The sequence below is a fragment of the Chlamydotis macqueenii genome, chromosome 2, assembly GCF_036417535.1.
Source record: "Chlamydotis macqueenii isolate bChlMac1 chromosome 2, bChlMac1.mat, whole genome shotgun sequence".
Taxonomy (NCBI): Eukaryota; Metazoa; Chordata; class Aves; order Otidiformes; family Otididae; genus Chlamydotis; species Chlamydotis macqueenii.
Window position 1 is genome coordinate 64,510,490 of NC_141557.1, and position 23,806 is coordinate 64,534,295.

General features: G+C 44.8%; 1 protein-coding gene across 2 annotated transcripts; it reads right to left on the reverse strand.

Moving 5' to 3' along the window:
* Positions 1 to 14,190: 14,190 nt before the first annotated feature.
* On the reverse strand, positions 14,191 to 22,808 carry NRSN1 (neurensin 1). Of its 2 annotated transcripts, none has more exons than XM_086741782.1 (3): positions 22,616 to 22,808; positions 16,782 to 16,979; positions 14,191 to 15,774 (listed from the first exon to the last, which is right to left on the reverse strand). In XM_086741782.1, the coding sequence occupies exons 2-3, from the start codon at positions 16,968 to 16,970 to the stop codon at positions 15,376 to 15,378; spliced, it is 588 nt and encodes a 195-aa protein (XP_086597908.1). In that variant the 5' UTR covers positions 16,971 to 16,979; positions 22,616 to 22,808; the 3' UTR covers positions 14,191 to 15,375. The 2 variants fall into 2 exon arrangements, with proteins under 2 accessions (XP_086597908.1, XP_086597909.1); XM_086741783.1 differs by lacking the exon at positions 22,616 to 22,808 and adding an exon at positions 22,292 to 22,314.
* Positions 22,809 to 23,806: the final 998 nt, after the last annotated feature.

Here is a 23,806-nt window from a genome sequence, read left to right on the forward strand (position 1 = left end):
TGCTCCATTGTGGGGTCCCACCCATGGGCCACAATCCTTTGTGAAACTGCTCCGGCGTGGGGTCATCTCTTCCACAGGGTGCAGTCGCTCCAGAACAGCTGCCCCAGCGGGCCCTCCATGGGCCACAGCCTCCTTCAGGCCTCCACCTGCGCCGGCATGGGGTCCTCCCTGGGCTGCAGGTGGATCTCTGCTCCTCTGTGGGCCTCCATGGGCTGCAGGGAGACAGCCTGGCTCACCATGGGCTGCAGGGGAATCTTGGCCAGGAGCCGCATTACTCCTCCCCCTCCTTCTTCACTGACCTTGGCGTCTGCAGCCGTTCCTCGCAGGAACGTTATCAGGGAACATTCTGCTACCAATTGGCTCGGCCTTGGCCGGCAGCGGCTCCATCCCTAGGCCCGGCCGAATCCACTGAACAATGGGGAGCAACTTCTAGCAATTTCTTACAAAAGCTACCACAGTAGCCACACCCCCCCCTCCCCCCCAATAAAACCAGAACAATATGATTTCCTGGCACATTATTAAGATATAATTAGAATACATTCCTCACTTAATGGACTTATGCCCACAGAAAATAATGTGCTATAATGAGGTGTCATTCCTAATGTCACTGAACAGGGCATTTTCAATATATTAATTAGAATAATTAGTTTTTACATTCATAAATAGCACTATGAAAGTATGTAAACAGCGTGCAATACTGCAGCTTGTTCCCATTTACAGCAAGAAGTTTTGTTGATTGTCCTGCATCGATTCACTAAACAGTGGTTTGTTACCATAGTGAAAAAAAAGTAAAGGAAGAGTATGTAGCAGATTAGTTTCAAAAGTTGATTTTTGTGTGGATTTGTAATTCAATCTATGTGAAATTTAATTTATTAATGAAAAAAAAATGAATCCACCTGGATTCAGACTGAAATTCCCGTGGAACTGTTGCACTCAATGGAGCCATTTTAATATGAAACACATTAGGATGAGCCTGCCAGTTTTATGTAAAAGTTGGTGACAAGTGCTGCACTTATGAATCCTTTACATAGCCTTAATGGTTAGAAGTGTATCATCATCTTCTTGAGCAGGCTGGCTCCTGATAGGCTGTGGCTTAATTTGCATTAGTAAATAAGAGATTGATCCACAGTATTAGTTCTCTTAATGACACCAATTCCATTGCTCATATCGTTTCTCTGTTAGTAATGGGAACAATTTGTAGTTGATAGGAATACAGCCCTGAGCGTAATTTCATTAATTATACAAAAGAAATAGTGGGTTTCCTTGTCATTAATGCTGGTAAATTATTACTGTGAGAAACAGAATATAATTTTTGTTTATTTCATGCCATTAAGACAAAAATTAAATTTATGAACAAATTGAACTTGAAGCACTGTTTGAGGAATATGAAGAACCACTTGTCATGTCTGCAACTCACAAACATCTTCACTTTTTCTACTAACTATTAAATTTATTTTTCCAATGAAGTAGAAATACAGAGATTCTTCAGCATGTTTCTAAGTATTGGCAATGTAAGTATAAAAACCACAATGTTAAAAACGATAGGAACAGGGTTAGAACAGTTTGCCCTGCAGCGTCTCTGAATTGTCTGTGATTCGTGTGCCCTTTATTGAACTGTCTGACAAGGATCTGAGGGAATATTACATTTTCATTAATTCAAAATATGCTTCTAATTTAACCAAACTTTTAAGTAAGTATGTATGCTTCTTTTATTTGATATAGCAATTAAGCCTATGCTCAAATATCTTTGATTTCACTGGGATTGAAGAAGACATTTGAAGTTAAGCAGAAAAACAACCAAACCTCTCCCCCACCCCTCCAAACAAAATTAGTAACATAACTGTACGTGCTAGTGAGGAACAATGACACACAGAAATCCTCTAGGTACCTTCAGAGTTAATCCTGGATGGGGATAATATATGGAAATAGCATATATTATTCAAGCAATGATGTTCACTCCTTAAGCAATACTTAACCAGCCAGAGAAGGCAGCTCTGTCTCCTCAGGATGCTCAGGGGAATTTACCCACTGAACAGACTGTGCAAAGCTGACCAAGGACAATGGCTAATACTGCGACTTTGCATACTTAGAGCTGAATAGCTCATGTCCTTACCAGTAAGCATGGGCTTAAATGTTTTGCTGAACGGAGACAAATGACAGAAATCTTGTTTTGACATTACTGTGACTATTGACATTACTTCTAGCTCTTTGCTAGAAGTAAATGTTTTACCAAGTACATAATCTTATTGCAGATTAAGATAGAACAACCTTCATCCTCTAAAGTTTGAAGTTAAGTGGACACCTGAAAAATTTCTAATGGAGATACTTAATTTGCAGAAAGTTTGCCTTAAAATGTTGTACCTAGAAACAATATTTAGAAGAAACTGAGGGATTTGTACAGTGATACTTTTCTCCCTTTGATCTATTTATAGCTCCTGTCCACCAAGAGTTTCTGCCATTTCTTCCATTTTCCCCAAAGGTTTGGTGTCTTCCATGCTTAAAAGACTTACAGATATCAATAAGAGTAATTTAAAAGCTTAAACTACATTCTAGGGAAGTGTAATATGATAGTTTTCTTTCATGGGAATGTGAAATCCCTATAGTGTTATTCAGCCTTTAAAATATTTTCCCCTCTGTTTTCTTGTAAGAAAGACAGGATATCTTTCTTCAGAATAGAAAATCAGAGTTTTTGGAAATAGAAATATAACCATTTTATCATTCACCTTACAACACTGACACATGAATTTTGTATCAGGTTCTTTTATATAGAGAAATTAATTTATGCATAACAAATAATTCTGATGTTAACGTAGAAATTAAATGAGAAGCATACAGATGGTCTTGCTAATAGTTTTTTCTGTCTGGATTTGCTGTGTGTGATGGCTTAACTCGGTTTTACATGAGAAATACATTATTTTGTTAAGCCTATATAATGTTATTTTATTAAGCTTATAGGCAACAGTTCTGAGGTCTTCTTAAGACTTGTTTTATTTTCTTAAATAATTTGCTATTAAAGAGAACTAGCATACAGCAGTTCCTGTGTTTTGACCCATATCAAGGCCTGTTTGATGTTAAGTCTATCTTTGGGTGACTGACTTTATAAACCTGGTGATTTTGCAGCTTATATGATTCTCCCATAACTAGAACTTTAGGAAAAAAAAAATCAGATTTGGTACTTTTTGTATTGCAAGTGTGAAAGAAAATATGCTTACAATTTAGCTGTTATATAGTTATAAATCTAAGTTATAAATCTAAAAATAGCAGCACAGTTAAACTGGCCACTGTTTTTTAATATCATTGTTCAGGTTAGGACTGGATTATCAGTATGTATATACTGTTCAGCGGCTACTCAGCAAGAAACATGAGTTTTATCTGTTCGCTGGCAATACTTGAGAAAACTACTAAACTTCTAGATGTCTCCCTGCTGAAATTCCTGATTTCAGCAAAGCATTAAAGCATATGCTTAAATCCCATAGGACTGCAATTTTCATTAAATTTTATCTAATGCGTTGGTGCTTTGACATATCAGAGCCAAAATAAAATTAGTTTCCAGGAAGAAAAGGGTAAAAATAAGGAAAATATAATCCCTGGTCAGTCTCATCTGAAGTAAAGCAAAATAAGCCTGCATCCAGAAGAAAAAAAGAATAAATGTTGGTATTCTGATTACTTGAAAATACAAGGAAGGGATTGTTGCTTGGGTGTTTTGATTGATTATCCCAAAGGTACATTAAAAGAACTGTTAGATAATAAATGTAAGTACAAAATGAAGTATCTCAAGGAAGGGTGTATTTATTAAGTAGTAGCAATCAGAATGATTTAATAGGATGCAGCTCAAGGATGTATTGTTTTGGGTAGCTGACAACTTTCAATCTTAGTTTTATTCAAAAGCAGTGTTTTAGACTTGGCAATAGTGAAGTCGTCTGCTATCTTGTATGCCTTAACTGATAGGCATGTGTGTGAACACTGTAACTGTTCATTTGCTGTGTGTTCACACATCCTGCACGTATAATGTACACACATAATCTAATCTTGTTATATTGTTAGTGATGGAAAAAATATTAATTGTAGTTGAAATTTGCTGTAATTATACAAGAAAACATAGCTAAATCTGGTAATAACATCAGTAAAAGGGTGACATATCTTTTTAAGTTACGTGTATACTTTGGTGCTTTGCTGAGCTAAGCTCAGAATGCTTGAAGCCTTGAAGTAAAATGGAAATAGCAGCCTAAAACCAACTGGGAGCTACATGGGCCATAAGGAAGTGGAAAGGATTTGGAAAATTCAAGGAAGAAAGTGCAAGTCTTTACCAAAACATGTGCTACCAAAACTTTCAAAGGTCTTTAGCACTAGCTACAGTGCAGGGAACATCTGATTTAAACAGATTTTGAAACAGTAGACAGACTTCCAGCAACCTATGCAGTTACTAGGAATGTCTTTAAATGTTCATATTTTTCCTGCAGTTGCCTACAGTTGTGATGATACTTCGTTCTAATATTTGTGATTTCATAAATGAATCTCCAATTGTATTTTTCCCTTGTCCTCAGCGGGACCAAAATTTAATTCAAAATACAGATGTTATTATTTGAGAGCTTCTACTCTCTAATCCTAAAAAGGTTTCAAAATCTCTTGTTTGGTATAAACTAGAAGGAATCTAATTCCCTATAAAACGAATCACAGTTCTGTATAACAAGAACATGTAGATTCATTATTATGGTTAATAGATTTTCAAAGGCACAGGTTTTATGCATACCATTTATACTGTGAACTCTCTGGTTACTGTCCGTGCATTTCAATGTAAAAACCAATGTCAGGTCTGTCTTCTGTAAGAATTATTTGTCTGGACGTGCTCTCATATTCCGGACCACAGCCCTTGTGCTGGCACTGATATGTGTGTGTTGCAGGTGAAGTCAAGTTCCTAATCCCAGCTCCCTCTGTAGAATTGTTTTTGAGGGCATTTACTTTTTTCATACTCCAAAATAAAACATGAAAAAATTTTGTCCAAGGGTAAATTCCTCCCCTAAATACCCAAGGTACAGCGTCAACACTGGTGACTTCAAGAAGAGTGGTCCTGCACTGTTCCAGGCTTCCAGAGGTGCAAAAAAGCAGCAGCCAGGTCTTCAACCACCGCACTTAACACGTTTGGCCTCAGTATTTATACTGGCTCCAGTCCTCTAGGCTCTTCAGGTCGTGACTAGAGAAAAATTGCCCTCCAGAGGATGATGCGAAATATCTGAGATCCTGTCTGAGTCACTCTTAATGGAAGAGGCAGCTTAGGAATTAGCCTGAAACTGGATTATATGGAAGGATAATGTCCACTTGGGTCCACTTCAAAATCCTTCCCCTTGCTCTACTTTGAAGAAGCTGACTTTCACTTTCACAGGAAGGAGAAACTTTGGTGCTTGCAAAAGGCAATGATGGCATGCCATAAAGCTTAAATAACATAATACCAAAGCACTCTTGACCCTGTAACAACTTCCAGTGGTGGTGGATGAATGGTCGGCCATATCCAAAACGTCGTTCCCTCTTCAGCACAGTCTCATTTCCTCCTGTCTGTTCAGAGAGCAAGAAAAGGAACACTAAGAGTCATTCTGTAGCTGCCCTTGCCACAAAGTTAGGCACTTACTTTTTTTAAACAAGCATGAAATAAGGTATAGCTTGCAGAGGTGATATGTAAATCAAACCCCGTACTGTAAAGTGGTAGGATGCTTTTCTTAAAAAAAAGTATGTATCTATAAAGAGTTGTGTGCTTTTTTTTTTTTTCACTGTGCTACTTGCAATTTGGGGTTTTCTTCTCCTTCAGCCCATTTCCTGAGCAACACAGAGTGTTTGAGGCCTCCTGAGGGCTATGGGGAAAAGTGAGAAAGAGACTGGGAAGTAATTGGCTTGGGTCAGCAATGATAAAGGGGAAGGTGCCAAAAGACAGAGGAGTGCCCTAGCACCACCAACCCAAACTTTTCTGCAGTCAGTGAATTGGCCATTGGTTTCACAGCTGCGGCGGCTGTAGTGGTACAAGGAGCATCCTCTGGCAAACTGCACAGAGGAAGGGAGGCAAAGTCAAGGTGGGTGTTACCGATCAAATTGGTGCTTGTGTTTGGAGTGACTTTTGCCCTAAGTGTAAAACACTTCAAGGCTCACCATTTAGAGCAAAACCACATTTTCCCCATAGCGGGAGACTGTGTTCAGAGGCTGAACAAAAGGTTTTAAAAGAAGAGTCTAAGGGAAACTACATTTCTTAAGACTCACTGCATTGCTTTCAAATCTTTTAAGGGCAGTTCCTTTCTGTCTTCTTTCTCATACTATCTATATCAGAAACTGAAAAAAAAAAAACCCAACTTGTCAGCTTTCAAGTATGAAAACATTTGAGTTTCCTCGTCATTCAAAAACTGTTCAACACCACAGAATGAAAAAGCATTGCTAGAAGCTCACGCTCTGAATCCGATGCGTTATCTGGTAGGATAGATGCTGTCAAGATGCTGAAAAACACTATGACATCATTTATTTTTAAGCAAGATTTAAAAAAAAAAAAAAAAAGTAATTTACTGAAATTAGTCATTAAGAAGACTGCTCCCAACCTCCCGTTTCTCCTATAACTGAGCAAGACTCGCCCAGGTGGTGAGTATGCCTGCTGCATGCTGGCAGCTGGTCCAGCTGCTTCCCAGGTGCAACTGGTGACAAGAAGACTCTGGCTCTCAGAGGTGCGAGGTCAGAATTGGCTCTGGCAGCATGCCTGGTACCACTGGCTGCAGTCTGCTCTGTTTCTCTGCTTTCCCTTATGGGGAAAAAGCAGCCTCCTTCGTCCTGCAGACTTCAAGCCTGCCATAGTGGAGCTCTTGTGGAGATCTGCTGGCCGGCTGTGCCCTTTTACTCCAGGCCTTGGCTCACCTTCCCAGCACAGGTGAAATGTGTGAGCCAGGCTCAGCCCCCTTCCCATTTCTATAGCTGCAGCCTGGGAACTGTGGCTGCTTGGGAGGAAACAAGCTGGTGGAAGTCTTTGGGACTCCTGCTTGAGAGGCTGGGAACAGCCAGCCCTGAGGTGGAGGAATAAGTACCCCAGCCTTCAGTTAAAGCAGTTTCTTAGAAGAAACAGTTGAATGTTACAGAAGCAAGGAGCTGGGAATCAGGAGACCACAAAGTCAATGCTTGAGGTAGGAGGGAATGGGTATTTTATTTGTGAGTACTCGGGGGATGGGTACGATCTCTTTGCCTTTGCGCTCACATAGGTGAGTGGATTATCCTGCTCTTGAGGGAAGAAAATATCTTCAGACCTCTATGACACGTAGATTTTTTTTCTACTTGTCTTAGTTGGGAAGGACTTCTGATTTGACTAGAGATTTGACTGATTCAAACTCCTCTGCCTCAGTGATGAAGTGGTGGTGTCAGAGATGAGCAGCCGTGCTGCTGCTGTGCTTTGGATACCCAGCTCGATGTCCTCATGCAGAAGTTGCCCTCGTTTCCTCTACTGTCACAGGTTGTGGTTTCATTACTGTGTACCATCTCTGCATCCTTCTGTTTCTCTGCTGCATTTGCTTCTTCCAGCTTGGCTGTGAGAAATGGTATTTCTATAAATAATGTCAGTGCTCCATGTTATTTCTCTGTTAGAGATTGTTGGTGCAAAGCTGGCGTCCTCAGAGAAACCTGAGCTTTACACCTTCCCCTGCCATTCTCTTATAGCTCCCACTGCCCCAGAGTCAGCACCAAACAGGAATTAACTTGGTAAGCTGAGAGCTAGGATTTGTATCCACTGTTTAAAAGTAGTCTCTCTCTGCAGAGAAGGAGAAGTGGATGAAGGCTATTTCTCCTTTTCATGCCACACAAGGCCTAGTTCAAGGTGACTGAAGAGGTCATCGCTTAAAGCATTGTGATCAGGTGGTTAGAAGTGGCTTATCCCAGGACAAGGAAAGTAGGGTAGCTAAACATCTTGGGTGCTTCTGGCTGGGAACCTTGCCCTCAAGCACATCTGATGCTTGCAGATGGGCCCATGTGTGCGGAGGGAGGCAGCTGTCTGCTGCGATAGCTTTGCAGGGGATTAGAGCCTTTCCCTGGCAGAGCCTTCTCAAGTGCAAGTTTCTGCGGGTGAACTGAAGCAGAGGTTTTTCTTGCATGAAAGGTCTGTAATTTTTTTTTTTTTTTTTTTTTTTTTGCGAGGAAGGAGTGATAGTTTATCTCAAAGGCCTTAAGGTTAGTGTTAGGTTTTTTTCACTTACTAACAGCTGTCCACAGTCCAATATACCGCTGCATCTCCGCAGCGGGGAGAGCCACCGTGCTGTGAAGGGCCCTTCAGCTTGGCTGCTGGGGCTGGGCAGGTGCCTGGCTAGTGGGCGAGGGAAGGAGATCGTGGCGTGCTGACTGACCTAGCAATGCTTGCCACTGCTTTCAGACAAATGCCTACTTCTCCAAAAGCCTGTTGCTTCCACCAGGAAATGAAAAGGACTACATGCATCGTTTCCCTATCAGGGCTCCCATACCGAAAAGAGCGATGTATGTCTCAGGCGCTCACCAGCATGCACCCACGGTTCGTTTCCCTGCCATGTGGTGCTCCCAGCAGCTCTGCCCCCTTTGCTGCTCACCCCTGCTTACAAGCAACGAGCCTGTGCTATATTAATTCCCTTACACATAGGATGCAGATTGTGATCTTTGACACCTCTGGTTTCTGCGCTTTGCTGTGCACATGCCTGAACGCAGGTGTGATGTGCAGGAGACACAGCCAGTGACCTCCTTACAGAGCAGATCTGGAGACACTTTGCTGTGCGCTTTGGGGTTCTTCTAAACCAACATCTGAGTGATCTGCTGCGTTTTGAAGGTAAGGACTCAGTGGCCTGGTCTACACTGCTCTTGGAGAGTGGATTGGGAACTGCCTTATGTACGTCTGCCTGCTGGGTTGCTTGTAGACAACCTGTATGAAGAGACTTGGCAGTGTACCAGACAGGGACCAGAACCCTCTCAACATGGATGCCATGCATGCATGCATCTGCAGAGAGAAGACAATCTGGCTATTGGCTCTGGAACTACTTTTGAGCTGAGGCCCTGGATTTACGTCATTTGTTCAGGCAGGTGAACTTCTGTGTCATCTGGAGGATGCTTTCCTGTCATACCTCAGGCTAAGCATGTATGGTGTCTGGAGAAAGAGCAGTTTGGTTCAGAGTGCAATCCTGGGGTGCTCCTCAGAGGGCAGCCCCTGCTGCTGGAGGTACAGGGGTAGGGCAGAGGACCCAGAGAATGCTCCACATCAGGGCAAAGATTTGATGGCAGCTCATGTAGACATACGGTTAAACATATTTAAACCAACTAACTCAACCTATCACTTTCCACAGATAGGTGACCACCTGGAGGTCAGCACAAGCTACTTACAGTCCATTCTTTTGTGATTTTGAGTTACACAGGGGCTGGTTACATGTGCTGCAATCATCTCTTTGATGGGTGTTCACTCCAAGGGACCAAGCTCCTACCACAGCCCACGTCATAAGTACTCCAAGAGACGGTGATATCTTACCCTGGGGAAATCTGAAACCTTGGCTCTCAGGGCATGTGGAAGTTCACATGGCTCCTGTGGTGATTTTGGGAAAATGCTGGAGCTGCTCCCACCCTCAGAGCTGAGCTACAGGACAGAGGTGAAAGGAGCTGGCACTGGCTCCTGCGGTTCTACTGGGTCCCAGCGACTGCCTCTGCTCTGCTTTGCGTTGATGGTGTGCCTGGCTCTGGGACAGCTCAGTCACCTCTGCTTTGCAAGGGGAGATGCAGGTGAGCCCACTTGGTTGTGGCCTTGCAAAGCAGTGAGCCAGAGAGCCAGCCAGCCTCTGCGTGAGGGATACTGGGGAAGTCTGTGACAACCTGTGCTTCTCAGAGATAGTGGCAAAGTGTTCAGCAGTCTTTGAAGTGTTGTTTTTTTTCTTTGCACAAACTTGCTCCAATTTCAGGAGAAATCCCTTTGCAAGGGGTCAGGTGAGAGCTGAACCCAGTCTGAGCAGGAGCTATCAGAAGAGATTTCTTTATTATAGTATATTAAAGAGAAAAATGTGTTCTCACACTAGGGACAATGCACTTGTCCAAGAATAAGGTCCTCATGCTTGTCTAGCCCTCTGTGGTGAACACAATATTGATGTTAAAAGTTGGGGTTTTTAAAAAATATCTACTTCCATAACGATTTTAGTCACTATATTGATGCTGTTCTGGTCACAGGTTTTAGACCTATATACAGTTTTTCTGTGCTTTCAATATTCACTGACTATCTCGTCTGATCTTCATTGACAGATGACTGATATTGATGCTTGAAATGCTGCATTTTGCCAGATCTCCCCCAGGGATTCCTTCCCTCTCACCTCTCTCCCCCTTCACGTCCCTCCTGCCTGTGCTGCAGACCTGCCTCCCCCTTGCTGCTGTTTCAGGCAGGTGTGTTTTGCACCTCCTCCAAGATGTCCCTGGGGCAGGGGTCCCTCTTGCCTCACCCCTGCTTCTGTGCTGAAAATAGATGTGGAGGCTGAGGAAGGAAATATCAGGGCACGAGGTTCCTGAAGGAGACAGGGAGAGAAAGGGCAGCAGATGCTGAAGTCATTAAGCGAGTGGACGCAGGGAAATAATGACATTCCCGAAAGGCCTCTTGCCAGCCGAATGAGCATCCTCCCTGCCTCAGACTGTGGGTTGCCTTTAGCCAGGCAAACCTGAAGCTGTCAGTCTTGAGGCTGAAATTGCTAGAGCAGCATATCTGGTACATTGTTAAATTGACTGGCTCATTAGCAGTGCTTAAAAATTATCTCCCATCTTTATCTGCAAAAACCCATGAATGGTAAATTATGGAAAAAGTGGGCCTGCAAAAAAACCAGCTGCAAATGATTGGGCAAAACAATAAAACCAGTTACTTGCATGCTGTATCTTCTGTTTGTGGGGCCATTAAAAGTATTGGCCTGACTTGTTGTTAATATGCAGAGATTATTTTCGTAACAGTCCCTCTGTGAAATATCTGACAGCAAAACTGAGCTTTGCCTTGCTTAATGTATATCAAACGAACTAATGCAGGAAATGCGCGCTGTGTGGTCTGCCACACATCCAGACAAGAGCTGAAGAAAATCAGGGTGTGGATGGATTGTTTGCCCAGAGATCAGAAGGCTCCAGAAGGAGCACGCATGGTCTCTAAATACTGGAAATAGGAGGAGGTTACGTGGATCTCTCCATTTGTGATGACATTCCTTGGGGACAAACTGTGCCATGGGGATGACCTGGCGAAACCTAAACATCGCTTCTGTGAGTGGTGCGTGGGCATTAACCCCAAACAGCCGGTGCAGGGTAATGCTCCGTAGAGACGCTGCTTCTCTCAGCTGTGGAAGTGGTGGGACAAGGAGTGAGTGAGGCTGTGCCTCCAAGGCCTGCTCGAGGAGCATCGTATTGTCTCGCTACCCTGACATGCAGTGAGCTGAGAGGGCAGCTTGCTGTGCAATGGCAGAGTGACTGGTCAGTGCTGAATGAGCCAAAGTGTTAATTCCTTTATTTTACCAAAATCATTGCTCTGCTATTAGCCCTTCGACAGAAAGCTGCTGGCGAAGCGCATCCAGCTAAGGGTCTTGTAGTCTTTTGCTGTCTCTCCTGGCTTTCATATCCCCAAGGGGCTGAACTGCCTTGCTGGGGTGTAGGCCCTGCTGCTGCTCTCCCCCTGCCAAACCCCCTCCTCTCTGCTGGCTGCTGCTCTGGATGCTGCAGCCTCCCCACTTTGTTGCTACCGCCGCTGCTTCCATGAAGAGCTGTTTGCTTCCACTTGCGCATGATTAAAAATCTCAGACTTGGAAACGGCAGGCTGAGGCTGTAGCAGAGACCAGGAATTAAATCTGCTTACCGTCAGCTCGGGAGGAGGGGATGTTTCTCCATCTCTGCCTTTGCCTGTGATTCACTGTACACTGGGAACAAATGGAAAACAAAGGGGTCAAGACAGCCTAGAGGGGAGAAGACAGAACAGATGTCAAAGAGAAGCCTTTTCTCCACAGTGTGGTAGGGGAAGGAGAGCCAACCATCAGGAGAGCATGTATTAATCAAAATGAAGTCAGTGATTACCGCTCAGGCTGAAAAATGTGATTTCTTTCGCCACAATTGCAGAGAAAATGGTGCTGGGCTAAGAGTGGTTGCATTGTAATTTTAAGCCAAATGAGGCTAGAAGTGGGGTAAGAAATAAGATGAGCATGAAGAAACAGAAAGAAGCCTCTGGAGTGGGAAGGTCAGAGGGTTGGAAAAAGAAGAGCTTAGCTGCTTAAGCTGTTTTTTATTTGCACTAGGGAGTCCATTAATGTGCCCTTTGGAAAGGTGATGGCAGCCAGTGCTGGGAGGGGAAGTCTCAGGCAGTCCTGGAGTGGAGCGTGTGCTGCAATTTGGTGGAGGTTGGAAAAGGGAAAAAGACACATGGTAGGGAAACGATATGTGCAGGAACAGATTGCCCTCAGCCTGACTGGAAAGTCCCCAGGGAGCTTGGCTGCCCCTCGCTGCTCCCCAGCTGGAGGCTGTGTCACCGGCATTTTCCGTGAGAAGAGGAAAAGGCGCATCTCCCCTGCTCTTTTGCCAATGCTTCAGTTCCTGCACCAAAGGTTGAAGGTGTTAAAACATTACAAGGAAAAGGATCTTGAAAATGTTTCTAACATGTCTTAAACTTTCCAGCATGTAGCTTCTTAATAACAGTAGAGCAATTTTCTGCTCCATATTTCTACAAAAGTCTTGTGTGGCACTGATTCTTTCCTGTGAAGGATTGCAGCCTTTGGAGGTCTCAGTTCTGGAAAAGCTCTAAGCAACTGAATCAAGGGTTTGATGAGGTGAAATGTGTGTGGCGGTATTAGCCATGACAGCGTTACCAGCTTTGCAGCTGCTGATAAATCCCAAATGCATTCCCCATCCCAGCAAGCTTCAGTAAGATCCTCGAGGGTTTTTCTTTCTCTCTAATGCCTGGGTAATGCCATGCATGACTCATCCTCTCTCGTACTGTCAAAGCATGTTCAGTTCCACAGAAGCGATGCGCAATGTGACTGAACACCTGGTGCCTGGATCAGCTTTATTCATTACCTGTCAGGTCAGCTGTCCTCTGGACAAAAAATTTAGCAACGCTTGCACGTATGTATTTACATCTGGGGTGTGTTTTAAGGAGAACTATATACCTGTATAGCCACTTCGAGTAACCTGTGCTTTCTTTTCCAGATGGATTTCTCAGTCAAACTTCCAGTACAGTGTTAACAAAAAGTAGGTGGAGAGAAGGGACTCGGTAATAGCGTCAGGAGCCCTCACTCTTATCTCCTCTGGTGAACTTCACTGTAAAACTTAAAATGTCACATTTCCTCCATGCACAATTTTTAATTAAAAACTCTCCATTGAAAAGGTCAGGACAACCTGACTCCCTGCCGCCCACGCACCAATAGCCCGACAGCAGCGAAAGCTAATGGCAGTAAACAAAATTCCTCCCAACCTGAAAAGAAAGTGCTGAAGACCCTCTCCACCTGGAGTAACTAACAAACAGCACTGGTGACAGCCCGTCCTCGTGCCCTAGACCTGCCACCTGCTTTGTGAGTAACCGGCACCCATCAGCTCTGTTCTGGCTGTCTTTACAAGTAATACACAGCTCCTCACCTTACCAGTCTTCTCATCTTTTCCTCTTTAGCACTGCTTCACCTGCCTCTTCCTCGAGATTACAATCTTATTTTTAAGACTGGGTGCAACATGCTTTTGCAGTTCAAATATACAGGTGCCAGCGAATTTTCAGATGCACCAAAGCCTGCTTCATTTCATTCTCTGTAATCGTGTGCATGTGACGAGCTCTTGGTTGGCCATCTCTTCAGTGCTAATGTTTGGACACTGCAATCGCCTTGCTAAGATCGGCACTTTCTTTTCAGAAGAAAATTTTACTTCCGATGCTGTTGTCAGCCACGATAATTATTGCAGATTCAGGTGAAACTCCCAAACACGTATGTTCTGGTTTATTTAAGCTGTGGAAATATGAATTGAGTCACAGACCACAGAATATTTTATCAGCAAGGGAAAGAGCACAGCTGTTACTACCTGTCATTAGTGTGCCAGAATCCTTTTAATTCAGCACCGAAGTGACTTCCTCACCTATAAAAGCCGAAAACACAGACTGCGTTAAAAGACCAGTGCCAATTTCTCCTTTCAAACGGAAATATTAAATTTATACAGAAACCTGTTTGACTAGAAAAAAAAAAACTTTTCACAAAATCCATGGTTGGCTCACGCCTAGAACTTTATTCAATCCATTCAAAAAATAGACAGAACTATAAGGTGGCACATATTGTCAGAGAGTACAAATGTCACATCTTTCTTTATACAATTTAATTTAAATCCATAGGTTAAGACAGTGAAATAATTGTCCTGTGTGGGAAAATAATTAATGGTCTTCTATGAAAGGACACGTCTTCAGGTAAGCATTTACACAAATGTATCTGGTTAAGCATAACTTTTTCTATCCTCTATAAAAATATAAACAGCATTTCAAAATGTCTTTAGACAAGTATGTTAACATCATCTAACATGGCATTAATGTACTGACAGAATATGGGTCTGGGCATATCAAACCACATTTAGTAATCCATACCCAGCCAAAACAGAAACATTTTGTATAAGCTTCAAACATAATACAATATAATGAAAGAAACTATATCAAACCAAAGATACACAGGTACAATGTTCCTCCTCACATATGAATTCCTTATCTTTATTTTGTATTTTTGTTAATACGGCAATGACTAAGACAGAAGTGGCAGTTTTGCACAGGTTAATTGTAACTCAGGATCAAGTATAACTTGCCTTTCCCAGAAAGTAACATTGCTGGGAAGTGACATGTGTCAGGATCAAATTAAGGGCACTCACTGTCATATATGTTTTTACCTGTGCACTGTTACTTTGATACAGACTGTAGCATGTTACAGGAGGACAAGTGCAAATTTCAAGGGCAGAATCTTGGCTTCTCTGACAGCAGAACCAGGCAGCAAAAGTAAGACTAGACAGTATATTTTAAAGGCAAGAAAAAAATTAAACAAAAAGCCAACTCATCTAAACTTTGAACAGTGGGATGTAGGGTGTTCCTGGTACAGCTGTCATAAACGCACCCTATGTTTTCCAGAGATGCAACCTGGTAAGCTGAACACCTAATCGTTGTTGCAAGGACTTACTGGTTCAACACAGACTAAAATGTTTGAATACACTGAATATATTGGTCACAGGTCTAATCACATAATTTCCCTTTTCCCAATCCTAAATTTGTATTGGAGCAGCTTCCCATTCAGCTGTGTGTTTGTACAGCAGAGCACTCGATGTTGTAACTGACTAGCACATATGCCAACAACAGCTGGTATTTTCCAGTTAAAGTGATCTACAAGGGAGAAACAAAACCTAAGGAAAGGGTCAGGTTTCAGATAAAGGTTGGACATTTTGTACTTTGGACAAAGTGACAGGTATCTTTGATTCTCCTGGTGCTGGCGCTTTTGTGACTGGGTTTGCATGGGCTTTTATGTCAGCTATTCTCTCTTTAAATCTTTGCTGGAGGTACTTTTCTTCTTTGGAGTAACTTTTAGCAAAAGCAGACATCAGTAGACACGCTGCCACAGTGGACCCTCCAATACAAAACAAGATTGCTCCCGCCAGCTTGCATATATCAAGGGACCCATTAAACTGAATGGCACGGGTATCTACCACAACAAAATCATCTTTCCCAAGAGCTTCGATTTTCGGTGGCACAAGAAAACCCACTACAAGAACCGTTAAACCTATCAGCATAAAAGCCGTCCCAGAGATGAGTCCGACCTGGAAAACAAAGAAAGAAACAAAAAAACCCCAATGAATACAGATTTCCAGTTTTAAGTTCGTGAGTGGTCTTAGGAGGCACTTAGCTTTCACAGTGTCTTGCAGGTACAGTTCTCTCTTCTAGGAAAAGGCTGATATTTTTGGTTTAGGTCATATGTGGCCCTACTAGAACTAGAATATATGGAGAAACTGTCTTTTTACAACTCATGTTTATATAATTTAGTACTGACATTTCTGGAAACAATGGAATATGCATCTATACGTGTAAATAGCATTTCATGTCCAAAGGTCCCATCACAGAGAGGATCACAGTTTAACCCCAGTGCTGCATGACTGATTATTTTTCTTCAGCTTTAGGTAGTAGTTAGCAGCAACAGTTCAGTCCCTGCTGACAGTCCGTGCCAGCTTTTACTCCATGAAATGTCATTCCTTTGCAGGGATTAGAAGGAAGTTGCTATTGCCATGAACAGATCACAGAATATTTCTAGCACATTTCAAGTGTTAAGTGCAAAATTTGGTTATGTAGGATGCCCCAACAATCAGAGCAGAGGCATTGGATTAGATGGCCTCCCAGGCCCCTTCCAACCTCTGGTGTTCTCCAATTCTGTCAGGTTCCCTGACCTAAATCTTGTGGTTTTCTTGATCCCTAGGTCACACAGTCCCAGAGTTACTGCTGTTAACCTAGCAGTTCTACTCCCAGTAATCTGGCAGGACTATCGTGAGTGCAAGGCAGCAGCAGACTACACTGGGTGGGGTCTCCCAGACCAAGAATTTGATGTTTCAATGATATGGCTCCTAGTGACAGAGAAACTAGAGAATCCAAAGATCTCAGGACTCCCTTGGAAGCTGATGTATTTTGGTAAAAGTGCCCTGTTTTCAGACAGACTGTTATTTAGTCATCTCGGTGAAAACTAAACAACAGGCCTTTCTGGATGAATACCTAAAATCATTAGTTACATGTGAAAAATCTCAAAAGGGGAGTTTCTTTCTCCAGCAATGGGCAGTACCTTCCAGAACGTAGAGCTCCACCTGCTAGGCGATCTCTGGATCTGAAAATCATCCTCATACTCCCAAATTGAAGCTGTGCAGTCCTCATAAAACTGGTGCAGGTAGGACCGAACTCCATAGCGTTGATACCCTCCCTCAGTGCTGCCCGGCGCATGCTTGGACCCGCAGATGTCAGCATAGGAGCTCATCCTTCCTACCTGCAATGAGAGGTTTCATGCAAAGCAGATCTAGTTACCAATGCGGCAAGAGAAAAAGTTGGCTACAAACTCTCCAGGTGACATGAAGAAAAGCAGCCCGGGAGAGACCTTTCCCCTTCTTCACTTTTTTTCCAAACCAAGAAATACGCTTGGAAGAGTTGCGTACAGCGACTCAGCTCAAGCTTGACTTGGACTTTTTGAATTTCTTTAAAGAGAAGTCAGTCTTGTGTCTTTATTTGAGTTACCTGGAGAGTGAAAACCGAAGGCACTCACCATCTTGGCGCAGCACAGCCTAAAGAAGCCACAAGGAACACACTTCCCCCATATGCAGGGTGCCTGCTCTCCATCCTTCGCACTAGTGTGCTACTGGGTTTCCGTGGAGATTGAAAAGAGCAGAATATATCAGGCAACAAAAGCCAGCATCCCTCTAGGGCTCATGTTACCTCTCATGCAGACTCTGCTTCTATCAGTTAACTAGAGTTCACAACCTTAGGAACTTTCCAAACTGCTGGGTAATGTTTTTATAATGTTTTTGCCCGAGCTTTTGAACTGTAGGATTAAGCACTGATATAACATTCATAGCCATGAGAAACAGAGACAAAATGAGTCCCAGACAGATTGAAATTGTATCTATCCTGTACTTAAATACGGATAATTAAAAGTGTAAAAGATGAAATGCTACAACAGCACCAATCTGCTCACCGAAGGGAAATACTAAACTTCCAGTGAACCACTGCTTCCTTGGAGAAGTCAATGCCCAGGCTCCTGCTGACTTTAATAAAATCAGAATTTTGGCTGTTACAAAAGCTACCAACAATGTTCCCTACTCATTCCACTTCATGGAAGTTCTCCTAACACACAAAATTTGTATTAAACTATGCAGGTTAGAGGCCTGAACTTGCTTGCACAGGTGCAATGCTACTGAATTTATTAAAGCAATACTAGCTCCTAAAAAACTTGAGCAACAGGTCAGTGTTATTTAAACTGACTGACTTCTCTTGAAAGAAGTTCAAAAAGTCCTAGTCCAAAGGGAACTGTTTATCAGTACTTGCATGTGAATGTCACAGCTCAATTTATATCAGCTTCAAGCAGTTCATCTGATTGCCACAGCAATTTTACTTAAAGGGAAGGAAGGAAAATTTGACATGCTTATCGCAGCTAGGACCTCCCAATTTTGCAGCCCTATAGCGCTCTGGCCTTCAGGATTGGGTGATCTTGCTGGCTATGAAATATCTGAATGCGCAAGAAAAACAACCACTGCTCCACTTAAATTAAGTAGAAGCCAGAAAGTATCGATGGGGAATGGCAACAGCCTGAATAAAGCTTTTGGCTGGCTCCGAAATCACTGCTCGTATGATAGTGATCTTTCAGCCTTTTGGAATCTGGTTGAGTTCCTGGCTCACTCAGGGACAAAGAGAGTTTTGCTTTTTCCTCTTTATTGGTAATAATTATTATTTTTTATTTTATTTATTTTCTGTATCTAATATATATATATTGTTTGGGATTTCATGATCTCAACATCTTGTAATTGCAAATATCTCTCTTGCAACTTGTTATGAGGTTTCAATGCTCCCACAGAACTCATGACTGAGTGGAAGAAGAGACCTGCATGACGCTGGGGGCCCTAGCAAGGGCCAGAGCTCTCTCCAGGAGAGTAGGGGACAGTGCTGATGGCTGAGCTTTGCAGAGCAGCAGGGGTAGAACCAGGCACAGCTTCTGGCAGGGGCCTCTTCTTTGAGCCTAGAACTGCCTTTGCATCACCCACAGGCTTCCCTTTTCCTCTTCAGCCACCATAAAGCATTAGGAAATCAAAGAAGTGCTCTCTGACTCTGTGGACAGGCTTGCTCTCTGCTGACGGTACAGCATCGGTGCCCTTCAAAGTGTGCTCAAGGCGCTGGCCTTCCCAGGCAAGGCAGTGAAACAGGCAGGGTGGACAAAGACCTTGAGACAGCAGGAAACTCCTGGACAGCACCAGCTGCTCACCAGGTGAGCAGGGAGAGGCTGGCACCTGGGCCACTGTGTCAAATTGCATGTCACTAATACTGACATTTCCCACAGTTAATATATTGAAAAAAAAAATTAGTTTGCTGTGCTCTTTTACAATGCTATGAGCTTTCGAACACTATTTCTTTTTGAGGTACAAAAAAAACCAAACCAAAACAAAACACCCCATGGTGTGACATAGGTATGGATGTAAGTATATAATCAGAACTCTTGTGGGGAAACGCTGAAAGTTATTTTACCTTTGGAGCCTGCTTACTCTTTTGCAAAAGAGCTCTCTTTGTTTCCCTTGGGACTCCCTCCTGCTGCTGTTTATTCCTGACCCGAAAAGAGAACCATTTCTTCAATAGCTAGCTGCCATCTTCCACAGGACAAGCACTGAAGAGTTCTCATAAAACCAGAGTTTTGCCCACCTCACAAAAATACCTAAGGCTGAAAGGAGAGGATGTAGCAGCAGTATAGCTTACCACAGCTGCCCCAGCTCTCAAACACAGGGTCACACAGCCTTCATGTGTCTTTTGGTAAGCAAGCACTCTGCCTGCCACATCAGTGTGCTGGTTTTGGCTGGGAGTTAATTTTTGTTCATAGTAGCTTATATGGAGCTGTGCTTTGGATTTGTGCTGAAAACAGTGTTGATAACACAGGGATGTTTTAGTGACTTGCTGAGCCATGCTTACACAGAGTCAAGGCCTTTTCTGCTTCTCACATCACCCCACCAGCATGTAGGCTGGGGGTGCACAAGAATTTGGGAGGGGACACAGCTGGGACAGCTGACCCCAACTGGCCAAAGGGGTCATTTACCTGTTAAACACTCTTTATGTCAACCCATGGGTCTTCTCACTTTTACCTTTCCAATTCTCTTCCCTCCATCTTGCTAGGGGGGAAGAGTAAGCAAGCAGCTGTGTGGTGCTTGTTTGCTCACTGGGGTTAAACGGCGACAATCAGAAAGAGAAGAAAGTAAAGAGGCCAACCAAAGCTCTGTGAAACTCATTCTCTCGAGTTGTTACTTAGATGTTTATTCTCACATCAACCCCTGCCTGCTTAAATAAATTATGCTTAACTCCTCGCCAACTTAAGTTATTCAGGTAAGCTCACATAATGAGCAGAAAGGGACATATTTTCCCCAAGTGTGACTCCATAAAGTTAATGAACAGAAGCACCAGACCTAACACAACCAGATAACACAGCCCGCCAAAGCTGGCCTGCATTAATCCAGCTGCCATCAGGAGACAACTTTAGAGCTGCTTTGGTTTCTCCAGATTTCAGAAAGCACATGAAGCACATTCCCAAGTCTGAACCAGCAACTGTAGTTACTGCAACTAACTTAAGAAAACTCAATGTAATGTGACAGAAAGCTGTACAAACACTATCTTGCATTCACTGCACTCCCTGTAGGTTTAGTCAAGAGAGAGAAATGAAGGTGTGGGGTTTCTAACAGCTTGATGAAGAATTGCCTATAAGAACCACACAGCCTGGAATCACTTATATTACACATAGGTTCTTTTTCTTTAGCAATCTAAAATGCTAATGGGTGGTTTTGGTCAGACTTATGAGCAAAATGATAAACAAGAGCTTGGGAGGTGGAACAGAAAACAAAAGAATTATCTTTTGCTTAAAAGAGTTGTGATAGCATCAAGTAATACGACCTTTAAAAATGGAAGGAAGAAAAAAGAAAAAAAAAGACTGCTAGCATCATTAATTCTTTTCAAGCACCACATATTATTAGTCCTACTGAACATTTCCTTTATGATCGGACTCTTCCGCTTATGATAAGTAATCTCCTACCTTTTGCAAAATATCTTGTCCCTTAGAGACAAGAGAAAAAGGCTTCCCAGCCCTATATGACTCATTGAAGCAGCCTGGTAATTCGGTCTAAGATGGCCTCTTTCCTCAGCTGCAATGTAAACATAATGTTGTTCCTGCTACTTACAGATGGGGCAGAGGAACTGAAACTGACTCAGAGTACGGTGGGAGAAAACAGTTCTTCATAACCGAGAAGGAAACGTGTGTCACAGCATCAATTGACACTGGATGAATAAATACTGTGGTAGCTAAGATCTCATGAGCGTTGATATGTATTTGCATGTCTCACCTTCACGGCTGAGAAACTAAATGCTGAAATGTTGGAAAACTTCTGCTGAAAAGAGTCACTGTTACCCAAATCTGCATTACGCGCGATCAGAGAACACGTATCCAGGCAGCACAAAGTGGTTTAATCATTAAAAGTTTTTCAGTGCCTAAACCCGAGGTGCCTAGGAACACGTGGGATGTACGATCACAGCTTCAGAGCACACCACTGTGTAGTAGCAATCTATCCCCTAGCAACTTTTGTTTCCATGGCAAAAGCTGTCCTGTTTACTTTGAGCTTTACTATTCTCCACTGATCCAGGGAGATGTGACTGGATTGGTGAACAAGCAGATCAAAAGATGAGCAAGCTCCGAGAAAAATTCCACAATAAATTTTCCAATTGCTTTGCCTTCTTATTGAAGAGCTGGACGCATTTGAAAAAAAAAAAAAAAAAAAAAAAAATAAAAGGTAAGGAATTGCCATCTGAAGGGCAGGACAAAGCCAGAAAGGATGTGCCACTGCCCTGCGACACCACACAGCTGCAGAATGTAAGCCACAAACGCTAAGGGGCTCGCACAGGTGAAGTTCCCCTCTCCAGATTTACACCATCACCCTTCTTTTTGGAGGGCCCTGTTTCCAGACTTTACCTACAGAAAGTGAGACCCCCGTGAAGAGCGAATACCGGAACAAATAACCTGTCTTTGACAGCGGCCTCCGAGATGGCCTTTCTGATGCCTCAGCTGTCACGCCAGTGCCCGGGCTAGAGGCTGTGCCAAGCCGTGCTCGGCCTGACCCAGTCCACCGAAATCGACGGGCGCCCTGGCAGGGCCATGGCTCCCCGAGGCACCCTGCCCTCACACGGGGCCGGGGGAGCGGGATAGGCAGCTGCCGCCGTTCCCCCGGAGGGTGTCTGGACTGCCCGGCTGCTTTCCGGGCACTCCTGCGCCCCGGCCGTGCACGGAGGAGCGAGCGGGGCCTTCTCCTGTGCAGAGGCTGGGGGAAGGCCCTGCGAGGGGCACAGGCCAGTGTCTCCTCTCCGGGGGGTGGCGGCCCCCCCTCAGCTTCCCCGCCGCTAACGGCCGCACCGGCCGGAGCGGGACAGACTGGCGATCGCTCGTTCCCCGGGCAGAGCGGAAAAAATCCCCAGCGCCCCCACCCCGCCGGAGATATCGTCCTCCCGCTGCGCGACCGACTGGCGGCCCTCACCCCTCCCCTCCCGGCCCGACCCCGCAGCCCCGCGTACCGGAACCCGAGGGCGGAGGAGAGCCCGGCCCGGCCCGGCCCAGTCCCGCAGCCCCCGGCCGTGGCGCCCCCTAGCGCAGCGCGGCGGCGCGGCCCCTTCCCGGCGGCGACGGGGCAGCGCAGCTCAGGGTCCCCCGGGGAGGGCCGCCCCCTCTCCCGGGTCCGATGGCGAAGCACCGGGGGCCCGCTGTAGCCCCCCACCATACCCCGCCGAGCGGCTGGTGCCCCATCGCCACTCCCCCGCGGGCGCCGACGGTCACAGGAGCCTCCCCCGCCAAACTGCCGAGCCCAAGTTTGCCGAGGGGCCGGGAGCGGCGGGGTTTACCTGTCCCTGTCCCTGTCCCTCTCCCGCCGCTCCCCTCGGGCAGCTGAGCGACCGCGGCGGCGCTAGCTGCGGCTCTCCCGCCCCGGTCCCATCTCCGCTCTGCGCCGCGCCGGCCCCAGACACCACGTATTATGTACGGCCCGGAGCGCCGCTCGCTCCCGCGCCGTGCTTGCGCACTGAGCCGCCGCCGCCGCCGCCGGGTGCGGAGAGGCGCCGGGCCGCGCTCGCCCCGCCGCCCCCGCCCGGAGGTGGCTCCCCGAGGCGGGCGAGGGGGAACCAGGCCGGGCAGCCGGCTGCGGTGAGGGGGGGTCTCTCTGGCCGCGGCGGGAGCAGGAGGGGCCTTGGGCCACCCTCGGCCCCCTCCACCCTCCCCATTTAGTCATCGTTAAAAACCGCAGAGGCTCAGCGCTCTGTCTTTTGTCCATCCGAGCGGACAGACATCCCAAAAAGTGACACCTAAGGTACACAGCATAAGGCACTGAGCTCTGGGGAAATAAACCGGTCAGCGGGAGACCCCGCTGGAGTCTTGAGAGAAACAGGACGAGGTGGGGGGCCAAGCGTCAACGTCTGGGGATCTGCCCTGGTAACAACAGGTTGTTTGGAAAAGATCTTAAGGATGCAAGTTTGGGGGATTAAGGAAGCTAGCGAGGGAAGAGCTAGAGAGCCTGATGAGGCACTAAGAGCTGGAGATGCTAAAATGTTTCCCACAAAGAGGCAAAATGCGATTCCTCTGAAAAAATAATGAGAATGTAAAGGGCAAGAGCGCTGAGGAGTCATTTCAATGCTCTCTGCTGAAATACGCACAGAAGTAGAGTATGGTTGCATGCAGAAAAAAAAAACCAGAAGCATGTTAAAGCAACTTAGGGCAGTATTAGCCAAAGGAAAAACAAGGTCTTTTAAAACTGCTTAAATCTTGATAGTACATGAAGAAGGTGAGATTCCTGATGCCCAGGCTCCTTTGAAAAAACCCTGCATTTGATGACAACAGCGAGTCTGGCCAGTTGCAAATTAGGAATGATAAAAAATAGCTATTCAAAAAGAGCAAGTAAGGGATTACATTCAGAGGAAGAAAGGCCAATTCCAGCGGATTTCATCCTGCCCTTCCAAAGCTGTTACGCCTTTCTTGTTTCACGTAACGAGTAATGCCAAAAGTGGTTCTCCCAACCTGAGCAGAGCGACTTCCACAGCAGT